The sequence below is a fragment of the Triticum urartu genome, chromosome 1A, assembly GCF_056163025.1.
Source record: "Triticum urartu cultivar PI428250 chromosome 1A, HENAU_Tu73, whole genome shotgun sequence".
NCBI classification, from domain to species: Eukaryota; Viridiplantae; Streptophyta; class Magnoliopsida; order Poales; family Poaceae; genus Triticum; species Triticum urartu.
This window is the reverse complement of record NC_141873.1, coordinates 571,971,634-571,986,976: the sequence shown is the minus strand read 5'-3', so window position 1 is coordinate 571,986,976 and position 15,343 is coordinate 571,971,634. Positions and strand designations below refer to the sequence as shown.

Genomic DNA, 15,343 nt, shown 5'->3' with positions numbered 1-15,343 from the left:
CCTGTGACGGAGGTTATAGGACAACATCCTAATTAATATCGACTAGTAAAGAGAGATAGGCTCTACGTCGAACTCCCTTTTTACAACATTGTCTGTCTGGTTCATAAAGAAACATTTGTGAATAAAAATAAAAGATGTCTTCGCAACAAAATCTTGAACACAAGAGAAAAAAAAATAACTATTAAATGTGTACAAAGAGAGAGAGAGAGAGAGAGAGAGAGAGCAGAAAATCACATTGCGGCAAAGCATGAGTTCAGCACTAGTTTTTCAAATTATCGTTTATATAAATTTCAAAGGATCTTTGTGAGATACCCAGACAAATATTGATGGTGTGTGGGTCGATCTAGGACTTCGGGGCTTTTTGGAAGGATGAGCAAGTGTGAGAGAGCCAAGCCGGTGATGGGGTTAAGGAGGAAGAGAGTTCATTAGGGGGTTTTAATTGGAATGGCTGAATCTTTCTTACTCTCCTTCAGAAAAAGGTTTGATTTAGGCGTTCATTCTCTACATTGTACCTTAGGCCCTAACTTCCTCTAATGGAGTGAACTAAGTCTGGCTTAGATGGTTCGGTTCATTATGGTGGAACCAACCGAGCTGGTTTCAAGTCCTAGAGTGACATGGGTACTAGCATATTATTTGTGAATTATTTTTTTCAGGCTTTCTGGTGCAATTTTTTTTTTCAGCGGGTAAGCATGTCCGTAGAAATTAGCCACGTGTGGAAGGAGAGATATGCTGGTCTCATTTCATTAGCAAGACAAAGAGTCACCTGCTAGTCACTCCGACTCCAAGGAGTCATATTCTTTTTTGACGCTCCCAAGAGTCGTATTCACTTCATACACAAAGTGTTGTGCATATAAGCTACTACCTCTCTCTCAGTTTACAGGGCGTGCGCGTGCCTCTAGGTCGTCAATTTGACCAACCTAATATAAGTCATATATTACAAAAAATATATCAATATAAACTTCAGATGTTTTATTTTCAAATCGTATAATTTTTGTGTTGTATAGTTTATATTAAGGTGATAAAATTGGTAATCTAGGTTACGCGTAGGACTTGTAAACTGAAATGGAGGTAGTACTTGAAGTTAACAAACACCTTGCATGAACATATACTCGCTCCTTTCCGGTTTATAGAGCTTATCTCAAAATTTGAGTTGTTTCCGTTTTATGAGGCTTAATTTGGTTGTTTCCCCTCACATGTTCAGATTCCAAGGTGCATTAAATCATTGCATGCAAGTATTAAGAAAAAATTGACCAATGCATGTACTTTATGCATGCATGCATTGCAATTAATACATTGGTAAACATATTTTTTTGAGAAAAACAAAAGATTAATTGGGTGCTTTTGCAAACTACAAAAAGTATTCCACCACTCATCATCTACCTTGGTTGGTGAGATTTTTGAATTGAGCCTTATAAACTGAAAAGGAGGGAGTATAAATCAGAGATTTTCTTCTCAATAAATGATAAACAACAAATGGCCATGGGTTTTCCTCTGCATCTTTTTCTAATGATCTTTTTCGTTGAGATGGAGTCTTTTTCTATTAGTTTTAATATGACCAGAAGCGTGTCACTCAGGTAAGGTTATGATAGCTCTAGAATTAAAAGTGCTTATTGTGTCGTGTGATGACCGCAAGACGACTAATATCAACGCTACAGTTGGGTTGACGTAAAATATATACAGAAATTTAGCACATCCAGTTGCGCTCCCAACCTGTATAAATTCAACATACTTTCATTGGTGTAACGACATACAAGGACACCCACACAACTAGCTAACATGGCAACTGTATCCTCGGCATGCATTTCCATGGCTGTACTACTACTACTCCTACTACTTTCATTCATCTCATGTTCTTCTCCGAGTCCAACCGCCGGCAACGGCAGCGATGCTGATCGCACCGCCTTGTTATCTTTCAAGGTCCAATTTTCTGACCCCTTTGGCATCCTTGCCAAAAACTGGACCACGGAGAGTTCTTTCTGCCACTGGGTGGGCGTCACATGCAGCCGCCGCCGACAGAGGGTCACTGGACTGTCACTGCCATACAGATCCCTCCATGGACCGATCACTCCTCTCTTGGGTAACCTCTCTTTCCTTTCTTTCCTAGACATCACCAGCGCCAACCTCACTGGCTCCATCCCAACTGATCTTGGCAATCTACATCGTCTCAGATATCTCCTTCTAGGTGAAAATAGCCTATCAGGTGCCATTCCTCCTAGCCTAGGAAACCTGGCAGGGCTTAAGGTCTTTGATTTACGGCACAACCAACTCTCGGGCCAGATACCTCCAGGGTTGTTGCTGCATCTGAACAACCTTAAGGAGATTTATCTACAAAGAAATTATTTGAGTGGGCAAATACCACCTTATCTGTTCAACAACACTCCTTCCTTGAGGTACCTCAAATTTGGAAACAATAGTCTATCAGGTCCTATACCAGATGGTGTTGCCTCCCTGCCCATACTTGAGATCTTAGACATGCAGTACAATAAGCTTTCCAGCCTAGTGCCAGAAGCTATCTACAATATGTCTAGACTACACGTCATGGCACTCGCTGGCAATAGGAACCTAACCGGGCCAATACCAAGCAATCAAACATTCAGCCTCCCTATGTTGCAATTTATTTCTCTCGCACAAAATAGATTTACTGGTCAATTTCCAAAAGGTATTGCATCATGCCAATACTTGAGAGAGATTTATTTGCATACCAATTCTTTTATGGATGTTGTGCCAACATGGCTAGCTAAATTGACGCACCTTGAAATAGTTTCCTTGGGGGGAAATGACCTCATTGGTTCAATCCCACATGTTCTTAGCAATCTCAGCAGTCTTACAGTACTAGAGCTCTCTTTTGGCAACTTGAAAGGAAATATTCCACCAGAAATAGGAAAACTCCAGAAACTTTCATATTTGCTTCTTATGGATAATCAACTGTCTGGCTCAGTACCGCCAACACTTGGAAATATTGTTGCTTTGAAAAAGCTTGTTCTATCACACAACAAATTAGAGGGGGGCATGGGCTTCTTGTCCGCTCTTTCTGGATGTAGACAACTTGAACGCCTTATCCTGAACTATAATTCTTTCATAGGTGCCCTTCCAGACCATGTGGGGAATCTCTCAACAAAGTTAATTAGTTTCATTGCAAATCAAAATAAATTAACAGGTAGGCTTCCATCAACAATTTCAAACTTAAGTAGCCTTGAACTGATAGATCTTGGATACAACCAACTCACTGACTCAATTCCAGAATCAATCACTATGATGGGAACTCTTGTGTTGCTTGATATCTCTAACAATGATATTTTAGGCCCTATGCCAACAAAAATGGGTATGCTTTTGGGTCTAGAACGACTATTTCTTGAAAGAAACAAAATATTTGGCTCCATACCAGATAGCATTGGTAATCTTAGCAGGTTAGAATACATTGACTTGTCCAATAACAGGTTAAGTCAAACACTACCGGCAAGCTTATTCCAACTTCAGAAAATTATCCAAGTAAATCTTTCTTATAATTCAATAGTTGGTGCTCTGCCAAATGATGTTGCTGGGCCAAGACAAATCGACCAAATTGATATTTCATCCAATTCCTTGAACGGGAGTATCCCAGAATCATTTGGTCAACTTAATATGCTAACCTACCTAATTCTGTCACACAACTCATTCGAAGGTTCAATTCCTAGCACACTTGATAAGCTAACTAGCTTAACCTCATTAGATCTCTCCTCCAACAAACTCACTGGTGTCATTCCCATGTTCCTTGAAAACCTTACCGACTTGTCTATGTTGAACCTCTCCTACAATAAGCTAGAAGGTCAAATACCCGAGAGAGGTATTTTCTCAAACCTCACGACACAATCTTTCATTGGGAATACCGGGCTTTGTGGTTCTCAACGTCTTGGATTTTCTCCTTGCCATAAAAAGTCCCACCCTTATAGTAGTCTTCTTCTCAAATTTCTACTCCCAGCTATCCTGGTAACTTGTAGCGCCCTTGCTATTTTTTTGTACCTAATGATTGAAAAGAAGCATAAGAATTTCAAAGCTCACGGCGATGTGGTAGATGCCACAAGCCATCAATTAGTTTCCTACCATGACCTCGCCCATGCCACTCGGAATTTCAATGATGATAACATGTTAGGGTCTGGAGGATTTGGAAAAGTATTCAAGGGACAACTTAGTAATGGTTTGGTTGTTGCAATAAAGGTTCTTGACATGAAGCTTGACCATGCCATCAGAGTCTTTGAGGCCGAGTGTCATGTGCTCCGCATGGTGCGGCATCGTAACCTCATAAAAATACTCAACACATGTTCAAACATGGACTTTAGAGCATTGGTTCTTCAGTTCATGCCCAATGGCAGCTTGGAGACACTGCTACATCGTTATGATGGCGCAATGTACCTAGGATTCATGGAGAGGATGGATATCATGCTCGATGTGTCATTGGCAATCAATTATCTCCACCATGAGCACCACGAGGTGGTTTTGCATTGTGATTTGAAGCCTAGCAATGTGTTATTTGACATGGACTTGACGGCGCATGTGGCGGACTTTGGCATTGCAAAGATGCTATTAGGTGATGACAACTCGATGATTGTTGCTAGCATGCCTGGAACGGTTGGTTACATGGCACCAGGTACATTGCTAAAATTTGTTATACTGTTTGCTAATTATATTTCATTAATTGTTCTTTAGAGTCTTTACATATTTTTCTCGTGTAGAATATGGGTCTATGGGAAAAGCATCACGTAAGAGTGATGTATTCAGCTACGGAATCATGCTTCTTGAAGTTTTCACTCGAAGGAGACCTATGGATTCTATGTTTGTGGGAGAACTAACCCTTAGAGAGTGGGTTCGTCAGGCATTTTCTGCAAATCTTGTCCACGTCGTGGATAGCCATCTACTGCAAGGCTCATCGCCTTCCATCTGCGACTTGAATGAAGATTTTCTTGTACCGATATTTGAGTTGGGTTTGCTCTGTTCTAGCCATTCGCCAAACGAGAGGTTGACGATGAGCGATGTGGTTGCGATATTGAACAAGATCAAGGTGGCATACACCAAAAGGATGTCAGCGAAAGAGAGTGTGGATTGGTAAATCATCTGCACTTGTGTATCTGTCTTGTTCCTACTCTGAGAACATCCATCAACGGCACTAGATAATCATCTGCACGTGTGGATGTTGTTGTTGTTGTTGTTGTTGTTCTTGTTCTTGTTGTGTGCTACACGCTTTTTGCTCCATAATTTGATGATCAAGGCTTACATATATTTTTTTTCTTGGTGATATGAAATCCGTTCAAAGCAACTTCCCTTATTCATCTCCTTCTTTTTGGACTTTCGTTAAAACCTAGGGTTGACACTAATATGAAAATTGATTCGTGCAAGTCACTTGTATGAAAAACTTTCATGGTCCTTGGTCCTTGTTCTTCTAGATTTGTTTCGATCCCTTCGGGTTTCAAGAAATCAGGCGTCGGCTTCTGGGTTTGGATCGGCAACTTGCTTTTGCGCATATGTTGCATGGCTCGTCTTCATAGGTCAACACGGTGCATTGGCGTTGCATTACTAGTACGAGCAGTTGGTCAGTGGTTTTTCTAGATCGTTGACGGTAATGATTCTTTTTTTTTTGCGGGATATCATTGTAAGGGCATCTCCAATGCCGACCCTCAAACGCGGTCAAAGTAAGAAAAACCCTCTGAAAGAATTTCCATATTGACCTTGGACATATAAAAGTTCCAAACTGAATCTCTTTAGAAAGAGGATCTTTTGTCTCATGGTAGCTTGCTCCAGCCCCTTACGAAACATCCTTATTGGGTTAACCATACACTTCACATGTTTCTAGCGACTCACATGGCATCATCAAATGATATAATTCTTGGATAAGAATCTACACCGTACTAGAACACCCTTGTTGGCGATTCTTTACTGCGACAGCATCTAGGGTTCCTCAAATAATGCGATATCTCACACCGGGCTCGCCTTTGCCTTTGATTCTTATCTTTTGCATGAGATATAAATAAGGAATTCCAGACATCTCGGTAAACCAAAAACAGTCTAAACCAAAGAAGATGCTCTTATGTAACCAAGGGAAAGGACTGACTAGCCTCTAAATTTTCAGAGAATTAATAGACTCTTTCTTTACACATTTTTTAGTAGGGAAATACAGTTGTAGCCAAGAGCCCAAGACACGATGATAAATACCGACGATTTTGTTGTACAACAATTTGGAAGTTGAGATGCATGTTGCAGTCAAGTTGACATCATGTCATAACCTGACGCTCAATGACACAATGAAAATCATCGACCAATTTTCTTGTACGAACAATTTGGAAGTTGAGGATGCACGTTGGATTCAAAGTAAGTATCGTGTCAAAACCTGACGTTTAATCATAAAGCTGTACGCATATATCGTCGCATGCTTTTCCTTTCAGTGACCACGTCTTTCAGGCAGCGAGGGTGGTGGTTTTGACAGGAAGCCGAAGCATCAATGGGCATGGGAATGGAGGCTCTAAGACGCCTCCGTACACTAATACAGTAGTATAAGATTAAATCAAACTGCAAAAATGTCTTACGTTAGTTTACAGAGGGAATATGTATAAACAGCACGTGCGGAGAAAAGGTGGTTTAGTTTTTCCATGTGCTGCAAAATCTCGCTCCGGAAGAGGATTTAGCAGAAGATCTCGTCGCTTTAAATTGCTTTTCCACTTTTACCCGGTATCATTTTCAATCTTTTTCACTTTTTATTAGACTACTTTTCTAATTACTACTCTCTTCGTTTCATAATATAAAAGCGTTTTTAACACTAATATGATGTCAAAACACTTTTATATTATGGGACTGAAGGAGTATGTAAAATAATAACGAGCTTGTGTATTTTTACGTACATGTAACTAAACATATCTGTAGAGCATGCGTACATCTGGTAGTTACTGCTTACTTACTGATTGGCCGTTGACAGTTGTCACCGAGCTCTGGCAATTGTACACATGATGATTTTTGAATAGAAATGTACGCAAATTAAAGGCCAGCAATCACTAGTAGAAAAGAGGGCTTTGGTTCGGGCTGGGTCAGCCCATTAGTCCCGGTTCAATCCAGAACCGGGACCCATGGGGGCATTGGTCCCGGTTCGTGAGGCCACGGGTCTGCCGGGCCTCGTGGGGGCATTGGTCCCGGTTCATCTGGCCCCTTTGGTCCCGATTGGTGGGACGAACCGGAACCAATGGGCCTCGCTCCTGGCCCACCATCATTGATCCCGGTTGGTGGCTTGAACCGGGACCACAGGCTTCCCTTTAGTCCCGGTTCATGCCAAGAACCGGGACCAATGAGGTGCCTATATATACCCCTCGCCCGCGAGCAGAGCGCTCCAGTGCTCTGTTTTTCTCTGGCCGGCGAGGGGAGGGCTTTGTGGTGCTCTAGCTCACCTCCTATGTACATGAGGTGTTCGATGAAATGCCCGAGCCACACTAGTTAAGCTTTCTCCTGTCGAAACTCGACCTCAAAGCTCCATTTTTCTCGAGATTTGTCTAGATTTAGCGGCCCGTCACGTCCCATTCCCGTCTTCACCACCGTCGATCGCCCGCGCCGATCTCGTCGCCGGCACCACCGTGGTGAGCCTCTTATTCTTATCTTCTTTCTGAAAGAAAAAAAATCTTACTTTAGATAGATACTTGTCTAATTTTCTTACTATTTTATTGCTTGTTATTATATAGTGCGATGGTTTTGGTATCAGCCCCCGTCGGCCCTCGTCTTGTCTATGATTCGGATGTGGTATATATTATCTTTTTATAACTATTTGGTTCATTTATTGTTTATGACAATTATGCCTACCAACGTGACATAGATTTTATTTATGTAGGACGTAGTTGAACCCGAAATTCCAAGCGACCCTATTGTCGAGAGGTTAAATTTAGTTGAAGAAGAAAACAATTACTTGAAAGAAAAAATAAAGGCCCTCGATAAAGCAATGGTCACTTGCTACTATCTGTAAGTAGTACTACTTCTGTCATTAAGTCTCTCTATATAGGTCATCTCTTTCATTGCATGTATTTATAATTATCCTCACTATATTTTGCAGATTGAAGATCGCCGAATTGAAGAAAAGACAAATCGGTGATATTGGGTTCATTAACACAAATCTCATAGATGCAAGCGAGGTTAAATATCGTGCCAAAGATACCGAGGCCAACTTGCTACGATCATTGGTAATAAATGAAAAGAAAGATATAATACTCTTTCCTTACAACTTCAATGAGTGTTACTGTCTTGTGCATATTCGATTTCCCTTATTAGTCCACGTTATAGTAATGTAATTGATGAGTTATGCATGCGTGCGCAGCTTCCACTATATTCTCCTAGAGATTAAGCTTGAGCAGGGACTAGTAACCGTCTTAGACTCGAGACGAAAAGATCCCCAGGACTATGCGGACATGACTCAAATGCTCGAGAAGTAAGTTAAATCGATCATTATCCACCATATCAGCAACTTTGTTCATTTCCTGATATCAAGTAATTGTTTTCTTTGTCTGCCAGGGTTTGGAGAAAATTCACCAAAAAAGCTCCGGGACTGCCGAAGAAGCTGCAATTTAGACACCCGAAAGTAAGTACTATAGTAACATGTTCCGCGCATCTCCTAGTGATTCAAGCGCTAGTTTCATCAATACCATTTGGCATGCTTGCTTATTGATACGTTCATTTTGCATCATGCTTTTATATCGATATTTATTGCATTATGGGTTGTTATTTCACATTATGTCACAATACTTATGGCTATTCTCTCTTATTTTACAAGGTTTACATAAGGAGGGAGTGTTGGAAATATGCCCTAGAGGCAATAATAAAATGATTATTATATTTCCTTATTCATGATAATTGTCTATTATTCATGCTTTAATTGTATTATCCGGAAATCGTAATACATGTGTGAATACATAGACCACAATGTGTCCCTAGTGAGCCTCTAGTTGACTAGCTCGTTGATCAACAGATAGTCATGGTTTCCTGGCTATGGACATGCGGATGTCATTGATAACGGGATCACATCATTAGGAGAATGATGTGATGGACAAGACCAATCCTGAACATAGCACAAGATCGTATAGTTCGTTTGCTAGAGTTTTTCCAATGTCAAGTATCTCTTCCTTAGACCATGAGATCGTGTAACTCCCGGATACCGTAGGAGTGCTCTGGGTATACCAAACGTCACAACGTAATTGGGTGACTATAAAGGTATACTACGGGTATCTCCGAAAGTGTCTGTTGGGTTGACACGGATCAAGACTGGGATTTGTCACTCCGTATGACGGAGAGGTATCTCTGGGCCCACTCGGTAATGCATCATCATGAGCTCAAAGTGACCAAGTGTCTGGTCACGGGATCATGCATTACGGTACGAGTAAAGTGACTTGCCGGTAACGAGATTGAACGAGGTATTGGGATACCGACGATCGAATCTCGGGCAAGTAACGTACCGATTGACAAAGGGAATTGTATACAGGGTTGCTTCAATCCTCGACATCGTGGTTCATCCGATGAGATCATCGAGGAGCATGTGGGAGCCAACATGGGTATCCAGATCCTGCTGTTGGTTATTGACTGGAGAGCCGTCTCGGTCATGTCTGCATGTCTCCCAAACCCGTAGGGTCTACACACTTAAGGTTCGGTGACGCTAGGGTTGTAGAGATATGAATATGCAGTAACCCAAAAGTTGTTCGGAGTCCCGGATGAGATCCTGCACGTCACGAGGAGTTTCGGAATGGTTCGAAGGTGAAGAATTATATATAGGAAGTGCAGTTTCGGCCATCGGGAGAGTTTCGGGGTCACCGGTATTGTACCGGGACCACCGAAAGGGTCCCGGGGGTCCACCGGGTGGGGCCACCCATCCCGGAGGGCCCCATGGGCCAAAGTGGGGAGGGGAACCAGCCCATAGTGGGCTGGTGCGCCCCCCTAGGCCCACCCCATGCGCCTAGGGTTGGAACCCTAGGGGTGGGGGGGCGCCCCACCTGGCTTGGGGGGCACTCCACCCCTTGGCCGCCGCCCCTCCTAGGAGATCCCATCTCCTAGGGCCGGCGCCCCCCTAGGGGAGCCTATATAAAGGGGGGGAGGGAGGGGGCAGCCACACCTTGAGTCTTGGCGCCTCCCTCTCCCCTGCTTCACCTCTCCCTCTCGCAGTACTACGGCGAAGCCCTGCTGCGGTGACGCCCTGCATCCACCACCACGCCGTCGTGCTGCTGGATCTTCATCAACCTCTCCTCCCCCCTTGTTGGATCAAGAAGGAGGAGGCGTCACACTGACCGTACGTGTGTTTAACACGGAGGTGCCGTCCGTTCAGCGCTAGGATCTCCGGTGATTTGGATCACGTTGAGTACGACTTCCTCATCCCCGTCCTTGAATGCTTTCGCGTGTGATCTACAAAGGTATGTAGATGCAATCCGATCGCTCGTTGCTAGATGAACTCATAGATGGATCTTGGTGAAACCGTAGGAAATTTTTTGTTTTCTGCAACGTTCCCCAACAGTGGCATCATGAGCTAGGTTTATGCGTAGTTCTCCTTGCACGAGTAGAACACAATTTGTTGTGGGCGTAGATGTTGTCAACTTTCTTGCCGCTACTAGTCTTATCTTGCTTCAGCGGTATTGTGGGATGAAGCGGCCCAGACCGACCTTACACGTACGCTTACGTGAGACTGGTTCCACCGACTGACATGCACTAGTTGCATAAGGTGGCTAGCGGGTGTCTGTCTCTCCCACTTTAGTTGGAGCGGATTCGATGAAAAGGGTCCTTATGAAGGGTAAATAGAAGTTGACAAATCACGTTGTGGCTATTACGTAGGTAAGAAAACGTTCTTGCTAGAACCCTTTTGCAGCCACGTAAAACTTGCAACAACAATTAGAGGACGTCTAACTTGTTTTTGCAGCAAGTGATTTGTGATGTGATATGGCCAAAGTTGTGATGAATGATGAATGATATATATGTGATGTATGAGATCATGTTCTTGTAATAGGAATCACGACTTGCATGTCGATGAGTATGACAACCGGCAGGAGCCATAGGAGTTGTCTTTATTTTTTTGTATGACCTGCGTGTCATTGAGAAATGCCATGTAAATTACTTTACTTTATTGCTAAACGCGTTAGCCATAGTAGTAGAAGTAATAGTTGGCGAGCAACTTCATGGAGACACGATGATGGAGATCATGATGATGAAGATCATGATGATGGAGATCATGATGATGGAGATCATGGTGTCATGCCGGTGACAAGATGATCATGGAGCCCCAAGATGGAGATCAAAGGAGCTATGTGATATTGGCCATATCATGTCACTATTATTATTTGATTGCATGTGATGTTTATCATGTTTTTGCATCTTGTTTACTTAGAACGGCGGTAGTAAATAAGATGATCCCTCATAATAATTTCAAGAAAGTGTCCCCCCTAACTGTGCACCATTGCGACAGTTCGTTGTTTCGAAGCACCACGTGATGATCGGGTGTGATAGATTCCAACGTTCACATACAACGGGTGTAAGACAGATTTACACATGCAAACACTTAGGTTGACTTGACGAGCCTAGCATGTACAGACATGGCCTCGGAACACAGAAGACCGAAAGGTCGAGCATGAGTCGTATAGAAGATACGATCAACATGAAGATGTTCACCGATGTTGACTAGTCCGTCTCACGTGATGATCGGACACGGCCTAGTTAACTCGGATCATGTTATACTTAGATGACTGGAGGGATGTCTATCTAAGTGGGAGTTCATTATATAATTTGATTAGATGAACTTAATTATCATGAACTTAGTCTAAAATCTTTACAATATGTCTTGTAGATCAAATGGCCAACGTTGTCCTCAACTTCAACGCGTTCCTAGAGAAAACCAAGCTGAAAGACGATGGCAGCAACTATACGGACTGGGTCCGGAACCTGAGGATCATCCTCATAGCTGCCAAGAAAGATTATGTCCTACTAGCACCGCTAGGTGACGCACCCGTCCCACAGAACCAAGACGCTATGAACGCTTGGCAGACACGTGCTGATGATTACTCCCTCGTTCAGTGCGGTATGCTTTACAGCTTAGAACCGGGGCTCCAAAAGCGTTTTGAACGACACGGAGCATATGAGATGTTCGAAGAGCTGAAAATGGTTTTCCAAGCTCATGCCCGGGTCGAGAGATATGAAGTCTCCGACAAGTTCTTCAGTTGTAAGATGGAGGAAAATAGTTCTGTCAGTGAGCACATACTCACTATGTCTGGGTTACATAACCGCTTGACTCAGCTGGGAGTTAATCTCCCGGATGACGCGGTCATTGACAGAATCCTCCAGTCGCTTCCACCAAGCTACAAGAGCTTTGTGATGAACTTCAATATGCAGGGGATGGAAAAGACCATTCCTGAAGTATTTGCAATGCTGAAATCAGCAGAGGTAGAAGTCAAAAAGGACCATCAAGTGTTGATGGTGAATAAAACCACTAAGTTCAAGAAAGGCAAGGGTAAGAAGAACTTCAAGAAGGACGGCAAGGGAGTTGTCGCGCCCGGTAAGCAAGCTGCCGGGAAGAAGCCAAAGAATGGACCCAAGCCCGAGACTGAGTGTTTTTATTGCAAGGGAAGTGGTCACTGGAAGCGGAACTGCCCCAAATACTTAGCGGACAAGAAGGCCGGCAAAACGAAAGGTATATGTGATATACATGTAATTGATGTGTACCTTACCAGCACTCGTAGTAGCTCCTGGGTATTTGATACCGGTGCAGTTGCTCACATTTGTAACTCAAAGCAGGAGCTGCGGAATAAACGGAGACTGGCGAAGGACGAGGTGACGATGCGCGTCGGAATGGTTCCAAGGTCGATGTGATCGCCGTCGGCACGCTACCTCTACATTTACCCACGGGATTAGTTTTAAACCTCAATAATTGTTATTTAGTACCAGCTTTGAGCATGAACATTGTATCAGGATCTCGTTTAATTCGAGATGGCTACTCATTTAAATCCGAGAATAATGGTTGTTCTATTTATATGAGAGATATGTTTTATGGTCATGCTCCTATGGTGAATGGTTTATTCTTAATGAATCTCGAGCGTAATGCTACACATATTCATAGTGTGAATACCAAAAGATGTAAGGTTGATAATGATAGTCCCACATACTTGTGGCACTGCCGCCTTGGTCACATAGGTGTCAAACGCATGAAGAAGCTCCATGCAGATGGACTTTTAGAGTCTCTTGATTACGAATCATTTGACACGTGCGAACCATGCCTCATGGGTAAGATGACCAAGACTCCGTTCTCAGGAACAATGGAGCGAGCAACCAACCTATTGGAAATCATACATACTGATGTGTGCGGTCCAATGAGTGTTGAGGCTCGTGGTGGCTATTGTTATGTTCTCACCCTCACTGATGACTTGAGTAGATATGGGTATATCTACTTAATGAAACACAAGTCTGAAACCTTTGAAAAGTTCAAGGAATTTCAGTGTGAGGTTGAGAATCAACGTGACAGAAAAATCAAGTTTTTGCGATCAGATCGTGGAGGAGAATACTTGAGTCACGAATTTGGTACACACTTAAGAAAATGTGGAATAGTTTCACAACTCACGCCGCCTGGAACACCTCAGCGTAATGGTGTGTCCGAACATAGTAATCGCACTCTATTAGATATGGTGCGATCTATGATGTCTCTTACCGATTTACCGCTGTCATTTTGGGGCTATGCTTTAGAGACTGCCGCATTCACTTTAAATAGGGCTCCATCGAAATCCGTTGAGACGACAGCGTATGAATTATGGTTTGGGAAGAAGCCTAAGCTGTCGTTTCTAAAAGTTTGGGGATGCGATGCTTATGTCAAGAAACTTCAACCTGAAAAGCTCGAACCCAAGTCGGAAAAATGCGTCTTCATAGGATACCCTAAAGAAACTATTGGGTATACCTTCTACCTCAGATCCGAAGGCAAGATCTTTGTTGCCAAGAATGGATCCTTTCTAGAGAAGGAGTTTCTCTCGAAAGAAGTAAGTGGGAGGAAAGTAGAACTTGATGAAGTATTACCTCTTGAACCGGAAAGTGGCGCAACTCAGGAAAATGTTCCTGTGGTGCCTGCACCAATTAGAGAGGAAGTTGATGATGATGATCAAGATACTTCTGATCAAGCTCCTACTAAACTTCGAAGGTCCACAAGGACACGTTCCGCACCAGAGTGGTACGGCAACCCTGTCTTGGAAATCATGTTGTTAGACAACGGTGAACCTTCGAACTATGAAGAAGCGATGGCGGGCCCGGATTCCGACAAATGGCTGGAAGCCATGAAATCCGAGATAAGATCCATGTATGAAAACAAAGTATGGACTTTGACTGACTTGCCCGATGATCGGCGAGCCATAGAAAATAAATGGATCTTTAAGAAGAAGACAGACACGGATGGTAATGTGACCATCTATAAAGCTAGGCTTGTCGCTAAGGGTTATCGACCAGTTCAAGGGGTTGACTACGATGAGAAATTCTCTCCTGTAGCAAAGCTGAAGTCCGTCCGAATCATGTTAGCTATTGTCGCATACTATGATTATGAGATATGGCAAATGGACGTCAAAACGGCATTCCTTAACGGTCATCTTAAGGAAGAACTGTATATGATGCAGCCGGAAGGTTTTGTCGATCCTAAGAATGCTGACAAGGTGTGAAAGCTCCAACGCTCGATTTATGGGCTGGTGCAAGCATCTCGGAGTTGGAACATTCGCTTTGATGAGATGATCAAAGCATTTGGGTTTATGCAGACTTATGGAGAAGCCTGCGTTTAAGAAAGTGAGTGGGAGCTCTGTAGCATTTCTCATATTATATGTAGATGACATACTTTTGATGGGAAATGATATAGAGCTTTTGGACAGCATTAAGGCCTACTTGAATAAGAGTTTTTCAATGAAGGACCTTGGAGAAGCTGCTTATATATTAGGCATCAAGATCTTTAGAGATAGATTAAGACGCCTCATAGGTCTTTCACAAAGCACATACCTTGATAAGATATTGAAGAAGTTCAATATGGATCAGTCTAAGAAGGGGTTCTTGCCTGTGTTGCAAGGTGTGAAATTGAGCTCAGCTCAATGTCCGACCACGGCAGAAGATATAGAAGAGATGAGTGTCATCCCCTATGCCTCAGCCATAGGTTCTATTATGTATTCCATGCTGTGTACCAGACCTGATGTAAACCTTGCCGTAAGTTTGGTAGGAAGGTACCAAAGTAATCCCGGCAAGGAACACTGGACAGCGGTCAAGAATATCCTGAAGTACCTGAAAAGGACTAAGGAAATGTTTCTCGTTTATGGAGGTGACGAAGAGCTCGTCGTAAAGGGTTACGTCGACGCTAGCTTCGACA

The 15,343-nt window shown here is 43.0% G+C and overlaps 1 protein-coding gene and 1 long non-coding RNA gene across 2 annotated transcripts; both read left to right on the top strand.

Moving 5' to 3' along the window:
* Nucleotides 1-1,732: 1,732 nt before the first annotated feature.
* LOC125529882 (uncharacterized) lies at nt 1,733-5,290 on the top strand. The gene is made up of 2 exons (XM_048695003.2): nt 1,733-4,624; nt 4,710-5,290. The coding sequence occupies exons 1-2, from the start codon at nt 1,777-1,779 to the stop codon at nt 5,081-5,083; spliced, it is 3,222 nt and encodes a 1,073-aa protein (XP_048550960.2). The 5' UTR covers nt 1,733-1,776; the 3' UTR covers nt 5,084-5,290.
* A 2,497-nt stretch (nt 5,291-7,787) lies between these two features.
* LOC147992887 (uncharacterized) lies at nt 7,788-10,046 on the top strand. Its single transcript, XR_015609829.1, has 3 exons — nt 7,788-7,965; nt 8,057-8,428; nt 8,512-10,046. It is a non-coding gene; the product is annotated as an uncharacterized LOC147992887 (long non-coding RNA).
* Nucleotides 10,047-15,343: the final 5,297 nt, after the last annotated feature.

What these genes read in the sequence shown, in the direction of transcription:
- LOC125529882 (XM_048695003.2), top strand. Translation starts at nt 1,777, where the DNA reads ATGGCAACTGTATCCTCGGCATGCATTTCCATGGCTGTACTACTACTA. An exon ending in GGTTGGTTACATGGCACCAG is followed by an intron (nt 4,625 to 4,709) that starts GTACATTGCTAA and finishes TTTCTCGTGTAG; the next exon opens with AATATGGGTCTATGGGAAAA.